The sequence below is a fragment of the Hylobates moloch genome, unplaced genomic scaffold, assembly GCF_009828535.3.
Source record: "Hylobates moloch isolate HMO894 unplaced genomic scaffold, HMol_V3 SCAFFOLD_12, whole genome shotgun sequence".
Taxonomy (NCBI): Eukaryota; Metazoa; Chordata; class Mammalia; order Primates; family Hylobatidae; genus Hylobates; species Hylobates moloch.
Window position 1 is genome coordinate 31,064,499 of NW_026652287.1, and position 8,836 is coordinate 31,073,334.

Genomic DNA, 8,836 nt, shown 5'->3' on the forward strand with positions numbered 1-8,836 from the left:
TATTCCTATTCATAAAGTTGAGTATCTTTTCATATATCTAAGAGCCATTTGCCAATTTATCCAATATGCTGAAGAATAACAATGCTACAAGGAGAAAGTATCTGATAAGGAAGCTGATTCTAAATGTCATAATGGGGAGAGGTCCTCCTTATGGTTGTGGCTCTTATTTAAAGCGTTCAACTGTGCTAAAAACATTAGACCATCAGGGGCCAGGCGCGGTGGCTCACGCCTGTAATCCCAGCACTTTGGGAGGCCGAGGCGGGCAGATCACAAGGTCAGGAGATCGAGACCATCCTGGCTAACATGGTGAAACCCCATCTCTACTAAAAAAATACAAAAAATTAGCCAGGTGGGGTGGCGGGCGCCTGTAGTCCCAGCTACTCGGGAGGCTGAGGCAGGAAAATGGTGTGAACCTGGGAGACAGAGCTTGCAGTGAGCCGAGATCATGTCACTGCACTCCAGCCTGGGCGACTGAGCAAAACTCCATCTCAAAAAAAAAAAATTAGACCATCAGAATGGCTGAACAATGTTAGAATGTAAAAGGAAACTCATCCTGAGGACTTTCAAATCACTGACTAGCCACCAAACTGAATGACCATGTCAAGCTTTTCCTTAAGGGATCTGCCCTGTCCTGGGGTAAAGAGTGAGTGCCCAAGAAATATTCATTCAGCAAATATTGAGAGCTTTCATGGATCTTACAATCCAGTGAAGGGAGACAGAAAATAAACATAATAAATAAGTTAAATCACATGATTTGTTAGAAGGTGATACATGCTGTGGTGAATAATAAAACTGGATATGGGGACCAGTAGTGCTCAGGAGCAATTTTTATAAAGGGTGATCAGGGCAGGTCTCATCAAGATGATAACATTTGAACAAAGGAGGTAAGTGAAAATGTCTGCAGGAAGGTAACATTGGAACAAAAGAGGTAAGTGAAAAATAGCTGCAGGGAGAACACCTGGCAGAAGGAACAGCCACCACAAAGGTCTTGAGAAGGACGGGTGCTTGATGTGTTTAAGACACAAGGCCAGCATGGTTGAAGGGAAGTACAAAGAGTAGGGATAGAGGAGAGGAGGTGATGAGCTAAGAGATACCATCCGCCTGGCATGGGGTTGCACACTTTTAATCCCAAGTACTCAGGAGGCTGAGGTCAGGGGATTGCTTGAGCTGTGGAGTTCAAGACCAGCCTGAGCAACATAGCAAGATCCCATCTCCAAAAAAAAAACAACAACAAAAAAAGAGATAAGGTTGAATATTTCAGGGCCAGTGGATAAATGTAGAGTTATCACTTCTCTGTGTCTGGTTCTTTTATTTTTTTGAGAAAGAGTCTCACTCAGTCACCCAGGCTGGAGTGCAGTGGCACAATCTTGGTTCATGGCAACGTCTGCCTCCCAGGTTCAAGCGATTCTCATGCCTCAGCCTCCTGAGTAGCTGGGATCACAGGAATGTGCCACCACGCTCAGCTAATTTTCTATATTTTTAGTAGAGACTGCGCCCCGCCTTCTTCTCTATGTGTGGTTCTTATCCACATCTTGTTGCTGCACCAAGGACTTGTTTTCTAGGAGCGGGCAGAGGCAATCCAGTGCTCCAGTTACTCAGGTAAGCAGAGAGCAAACAACCTAAAAGACCCAGGCACACATGGGCAATCAGTACAAATGTGTGTTGTGTGTTGGCTGAGAACTCCTGGCAACAAGGGGGCATGCCTTTTTCTCCTGTAATTCTGCTTTTCCTGAAGGCTTCCTTGTTAAATTTTAAACCCCTTCCTTGTAGGGTCTGTGATTTGAGCATCTCATAAGTGATTCACCTTGTCAGCTTATTTTCCCATTTCTGAATGTCTCCCATTTCAAGTTCACCTTGGAGTGATATTAATCACAACTACATCAGACACCTCTATGAACATTCAAAACCTGCCTTTGACAGCTTGGCCAATATCACATATTATCTGTCCTCAACCTTCAGATCTGGGACAAACATGGCTACTGTTTTCTCAATAAGAAGCACTGCAGGCTGGGTGTGGTGGCTCGCGCCTGTAATCCCAACACTTTAGGAGGCTGAGGCAGGTGGATCATCTGAGGTCAGGAGTTTGAGACCAGCCTGGCCAACGTGGTGAAACCCTGTCTCTACTAAAAATACAAAAAAATTAGCTGGGCATGGTGGCAGCTGCCTGTAATCCCAGCTACTTGGGAGGCTGAGTCAGAAGAATTGCTTGAACTGGGAGGTGGAGGTTGCAGTGAGCCGAGATTGCACCGAGATTGCACTCCAGCCTGGGCGACAGAGCAAGACTCTGTCTTAAAAAAAAAAAAAAAAAAAAGGAAGCATTGCAGGACACAGCAAGATACCATCTCTACAAAAAAAATTAAAAATTAGCAGGGCATGGTTGTGCATGCCTATCTACAGTCCCCAGCTATTCAAGAGGCTGAGGTGGGAGGATCAATGAAGCCCAGGAGGTCGAGGCTGCAGTGAGCTGTGATCCCACCACTGCACTACAGACTGGGCAACACAGCGAGACTTTGTCTGAAAAAACAAACAAACAAACAAAAGAAGCAGCACTGCAGGTAGAGCAGCTCTTTACCTTTTTTTTTTTTCTGAGACGGAGTCTCGCTCTGTCACCAGGCTGGAGTGCAGTGGCTCTATCTCGGCTCACTGCAACCTCTGCCTCCCGGGTTCAGGCAATTCTGCCTCAGCCTCCCGAGTAGCTGGGACTACAGGCGCACACCACTACGCCCAGCTAATTTCTGTATTTTTAGTAGAGACGGGGTTTCACCATGTTGGCCAGGATGGTCTCGATCTCTTGACCTCGTGATCCGCCAGCCTCGGCCTCCCAAAGTGCTGGGATTACAGGCGTGAGCCACCATGCCCAGCTGAGCAGCTCTTTACTTTTACACAAGTCTAGAAGGATCTATCCTGCTTCAGAAGCAAGATGATGGCACTTGGGCCTGAGATGTGCCATGAGAAACCAAGCCTAGGTTTCTTCCAAGCATAACACCAGATGGGAGGGCCAGGCATGGTGGCTCACGCCTGTAATCCCAACACTCTGGGAGGCCAAAGCAAGGGCAATGCTTGAGCCCAGGAGTTTAAGACCAGCCTGGGCAATATAGTGAGACCTTGTCTCTACTGAAAATAAAAAATAATAATAAAAATTAGAAAAAAACAAAAGGCCAGATAAGAACATCTCCTTGATACACATAACATCTCTTCTTTCATAGGCAAAAACCACCACCATTACTGCAAATTTGCACTATTCTACCTATTGCTCTCTTCCCTGCATCTTTTAAATGCTAGTGCCCTGGGAACACTGGCTCACACCTGTAATCCTAGCATTTTGGGAGGCCAAGGCAAGAGGATCATTTGAGGTCAGGAATTTGAGACCAGCCTTACCAACATAGTGAAACCCTGTCTCTACTAAAAATACAAAAAAATTAAGCCAGGTGTGGTGGTGCACGCCTGTAATCTTAGCTACTAGGGAGGCTGAGGCAGAAGAATCGCTTGAACCCAGGAGGCAGAGGTTGCAGTGAGCCAAGATTGTGTCACTGCACTCCAGCCTGGGCGACAGAATGAGACTCTGTCTCAAAAAAATAAAAAAAATTTTAAAAAATGCTAGTCCCCTCTTGCTAGATCTTTGTTTCCCCTTTCTCCACACTCCTCACCCCCACCCAAAAAAAAAACGACAAAAAAAAAAAAAAAAAAAAAACACAGAACATTGCTCACCAGACAGAATGGCTGCAGGCAAAAAGACGCCCTACATTTTCTATCATAGCAGTAACAAACCTTGGGTGTCACCAACCTTATCATCCGTTCACCAACCAATGCATGTCCAGAGGGGTCACACTACTTAGATAAGGATGGATGGTTCTAACGTTTAAAGAATCCTGCCACTATGAGAAATGCACTGAGCTGGAACCCACATAGGAGGATCAGACCATTGTCCCTGGCACTGAAGTGCCCCTCGGGAAAGGTGGAGGCCAAAGCACAGGAAAAGTGAAGGGGTAAAATAACACAAAAGATGTCACAAGCTGTTGACAAGTTGAGGGCTTTGGGGTCACAGTGCCCAGAGGTGTGCCTGGTGCAGCTCCAGAGAATTTAAGCCAGACTCCCAGAGACCTGGGGGCAGCACAGTGTTGCTTTCCGCATGGCTGGGTGTGAATTCTGCTCCTACCATTAACTAGTGTGATATCAGTGTCACGTTGATATTTCATCAACTTTACACCACCGCTCCCTTGCAGGAATAATGAGCCCAAACATCCACTTCAAGGGATGTTAGGATGCAGAAGTGAAAATAGTGGCTGTTTAGCATATACCTGGATCTACCCCTTGTATAATATATGTCATCTATCAGGACCCATCTTGTTTCAATATCGCCTAAGAACGTCCGGCTGAGATTCTGTCCCATACCCAGACTGAAAGCTCTACCGTCTATCCTGAACCTCTCCTTGCTGCCACCCTATTCCATGCTCCGGGTACAGGCAGAAGTGCTCAGCGCCGCACCCGCTGCCTCCCTAAACATCCCAGGCTGTCGGGAGCACCTCTCCTCCGGCTCACACCTCGGCCTGACCACCAACGACGCCCCCAGCTGGGTCCAGACGCCTTCCCTCCCCATCGGCAGCGCTCCCTGTAGTCCCTGTGCCTGCTCCTGGGGCCCTGGTGCCCACCCTGCCACTCACCTGATGTAGGGGAGGAAGGGATTGACGTGCCTGGAGAGCACGGCGACCACGTAGGAGATAATGAAGGCGGCTGACGACCAGGTCACCAAGAGGAAGGGGAGGAAAGCCATTCCCTTCAGGAAGTGCAGCATCACGCCGCCGCCGCCGGAGTGCGACGCCCGGGCGTCGGGTTGCTCCGGGCTGCCTGGAGGCGGCGGCCGGGCGCGGACGGTCACGGACGGTGGGAGGGGAGGCTCCGCGACTGCCGGGACAGGCCTAGCCCCGGAGGGAGGGGAAGCGCGAGGAGCGGAGGGAGGGGAAGCACGAGGAGCGGAGGGAGGGGAAGCGCGAGGAGCGGAGCGAGGCTGCTGGCGGCGAGGGTGCCGGCCAGAGTTGGTGGGGCGCGGGCTGCCCGGGCTTGTTGCGAAACGAGTGAAGTCACAAAGCGGCCCGGCAGGGTCGTAGGCGCGCGGCGACCTCCCAGCGGACGCGACGCCGGAGCCGCTGGAGGGGACGCGGGGGTCGGGTTCCTTTCGCTTTTGGTTCGGACACTCGGCGGGAGCCGGGTTGGGAGCGGGCGGGCGGGCGGGCGGCGTGGGGTCACTGGCGAGGACGCCCGCTCTGGCATTCCCAACCTGGCCCTACCGCGCTGGCTCTTGCGCAACTCTGGAGAAAAGGATTTATTTCTCCCAACACCTCCCTCCCGGGGGATTTCCGGAGTGCCGTGTCTTGCACCCCGAGGGCGCCCCCTCTGAGGTCCCGCCGCTGGCGCGTCGCGGCAGAGAGAGTGGCCACCGCGTGGTGACACCCACGCCATCCGGTCGCGCTGCCGCTGCGGGGGTCGGGCAGAAGTGTTCAGTGAGGTTCGCCAGGCCACGGGGCGCGGATGTGGCTCCCACCTCAATGGTGAACACCCGAAAACCCAGACAGGGTGGGAACGGGTGGGGTGGAGAGTAGGCGGGTGGGGTGCGGGGCAGGTGGGTGAGACTGCTCTCCCAGGGAGCCGGGAGGCCCATTGTGCTGCTTTCCAGGAGAGCGCACCTGGAGAATATTTCTTGGAAATAAGATTTCCCAGGCCGGGCGCTGTGAATAGCCATCACTTTGGGAGGCGTCCAAAAGCCATCACTCCTGGAATGCCATCACTTTGGAAGGCCGAGGTGGGAGGATCGCTTGAACCCAAGAACTAGAGATCAGCCTGGGTAACATAGCGAAACCCTGCTTCTACAAAAAAAAAAAGGAGAAAAAGAAAAAAAGCCAGTTCCAGTTACTCAGGAGACTGAGTTGAGAGGATCACTTGAGCCTTGGGGGTCGAGGCTGCAGTGAGCCTTTATCACTCCACTTCACTCAGCCTGGGTGAAAAAGCAAGACCTTGTCTCAAAAAAAAAAAAAAAATCCCCTTTCTGCCCTCCTGGTTCTGGAGTAGCCCAGACTTGGAGCCTTGGCCTAAGATGATTAATGGTGACTTGATATATTTCAAGCCCTGTGAAAGGGATTTGTGTTCTGGAGGCACTTATAAGCACATGATTTTGATAGTTTAGGAAGTCTGAGCCCAACATATGTGGTCGAAATTGTTGGGTCATTGGTGACCAAAGGTAGGTTCCTTTCAGCCACATACACATTTCATGGGTGCCATGCTAGGCTACAAAGATGAAAATAATAGTACCCTCAGGACTAGGACACTGATAGATCAAAATAACAAAATTAGGCCGGTCGTGGTGGCTCATGCCTGTAATCCTAGCACTTTGGGAGGCCAAGGTACGTGGATCACCTGCGGTCAGGAATTCGAGACCAGCCTGGCCAACATGGCGAAACCCCATCTCTACTAAAAATACAAAAAATTAGCCAGGCACCATGGCTCGCGCCTGTAATCCCAGCTACTCAGGAGGCTGAGGCAGGAGAATCGCTTGAACGTGGGAGGTGGAGGTTTTCTCAGCTGAGATCACACCACTGCACTTCAGCCTGGGTGACAGAGCGAGACTCTGTCTCAAAAATATAAATAAATAAAAACAAAATAACAAAATTATGTTGTGTGGTTTATTAAATGGAAAGAAGAGGGTTTTAAAAAATAAGAGACATGCCCAGAGCTGAGAGCCAGGGGCCTGGGCTCAGATGAAGGACCGGGGAGGTTTTCTGACAGATGACATCAGAGTTTTCAAAACGGAAATAATTACTAACCAGGCAAAGAAAAATGAGATTAGCATTCCAGGCCTGAAAACAACTGGAGGAAATGCATACACAGAGCTTGCTTCCCTGGGACTATGAAAGCACTTAAATAAGTGTGAGGCAGCAAATGGAGAGAGGAACAAAGAGGCCAAGTCACCAGAATCCTGCTGAGAATCTTGGATTTTTGGTATTAAGGAGAAAGTAGGAATATGGGCAGACTAGTATTTCAAGAGATCACTGTGGCTGTGGAGTGAGTGCCCGCCATACAAAACAAAGCAGAAAATTTAAAATAAGGCTTTTTAGAAATCACAAAAGCTGGCCAGGCGTGGTAGCTCACAGTTCTATAATCCCAGCGCTTTGGGAAGCCGAAGCCTGGACAATATAGTGAGACCCGCACCCATATCTACAAAAAATTTAAAAATTAGCTGGGTGTGGTGGTGCATAACCTATGGTTCCAGCTACATGAGAGGCTCAGGTGGGAGGATCATTTGAGCCCAGAGTTCGAGGCTGCAGTGAGCTATGATCACACCACTGAACTCCAGCCTGGATCACAGATGGAGACTCTATTTCAAAAACAAATAAAAATTAAAAAACGGTCAGGTGCAGTGTAATCCCAGCACTTTGAGAGGTTGAGGCAGGCACATGACCTGAGGTCAGGAGTTCGAGACCAGCCTGGCCAATATGATGAGGCCCCCGTCTCTGTTTTTTTTTTTTTTTGAGACGGAGTCTCGCTCTGTCGCCCAGGCTGGAGTGCAGTGGCGCAATCTCGGCTCACTGCAAGCTCCGCCTCCCGGGTTCACGCCATTCTCCTGCCTCAGCCTCTCCGAGTAGCTGGGACTACAGGCGCCCACCACTACGCCCAGCTAATTTTTTTGTATTTTTAGTAGAGACGGGGTTTCACCGTGGTCTCGATCTCCTGACCTCGTGATCCGCCCGCCTCGGCCTCCCAAAGTGCTGGGATTACAAGCGTGAGCCACCGCGCCCGGCTGTCTCTGTTGAAAATACAAAAATTAGCTGGGCATGGTGGTGCACGCCTGTAATCCCAGCTACTCAGGAAGCTAAGGCATGAGAATCGCTTGAACCTGGGAGGCAGAGATTGCAGTTGAGCTGAGATTGCAGCCACTGCACTTCACCCTGGACAATAGAGCGAGACCCTGTCTTAAAAAAAAAAAAATGGCCAGGCACAATGGCTCACGCCTGTAATTCCAGCACTTTGAGAGGTGGAGGCGGGTGGACCATGAGGTCAGGAGTTTAAGACCAGCCTGGCCAACATGGTGAAACCCGGTCACTGCTAAAAAATAGAAAAATTAGCCAGGCGTGGTGGCGGGCACCTGTAATCCCAGCTACTCAGGAGGCTGAGGCAGGAGAATTGCTTGAACCTGGGAGGCAGAGGTTGCGGTGAGCCGAGACCGTGCCATTGCACTCCAGCCTGGGTGACAGATAGAGACTCTGTCTCTAAATAAATAAATAAATAAATTTTAAAAATAAAAAAATAAAAATCACAAAAGTTAGCAACCATGGCTTCATTGTAATCTCTACCTAGGTTTCTGTGTTCTGAAAATCATTCTATTCTTCCCTTTTTTCCTTTCCTGCCCTACTACTGATTCATCAGACTAAGAAAAAAAAAAAAAACTCTCCCTAAGCAAAGAAATTATAATATCAAAGGGAATTCACCTGTTCATCTTACCCTTCTGCTGCTTATGTAATTCCCTTAATTAAGTAATTCAATTGGCTAATCACTTTTAACAAATATAAGAATTGTCTGGCCAGGTGTGGTGGCTCACACCTCTAATCCCAGCACTTTGGGAGGCCGAGGTGGGCGGATCACGAGGTCAGAAGATCAAGACCATCCTGGCTAACACGGTGAAACCCCGTCTCTACTAAAAATACAAAAACAAAATTAGCCGGGCGTAGTGGCCGGCGCCTGTAGTCCCAGCTACTCGGGAGGCTGAGGCAGGAGAATGGCATGAACCTGGGAGGCAGAGCTTGCAGTGAGCCGAGATCGCGCCACTGCACTCCAGCCTGGGCGACAG

General features: G+C 49.8%; 1 protein-coding gene across 2 annotated transcripts in view; it reads right to left on the reverse strand.

Annotated features, from left to right (window-relative positions):
• DRAM1 (DNA damage regulated autophagy modulator 1) overlaps positions 1-5,111 on the reverse strand; it is a 46,111-nt gene extending 41,000 nt beyond the window's left edge. For both annotated transcript variants that reach the window (XM_032168880.2, XM_032168879.2), the window contains exon 1: positions 4,662-5,111. In XM_032168880.2, the coding sequence (XP_032024771.1) occupies positions 4,662-4,792 (131 nt within the window). In that variant the 5' untranslated portion in view covers positions 4,793-5,111. The remainder of the gene's footprint in view (positions 1-4,661) is intronic.
• Positions 5,112-8,836: the final 3,725 nt, after the last annotated feature.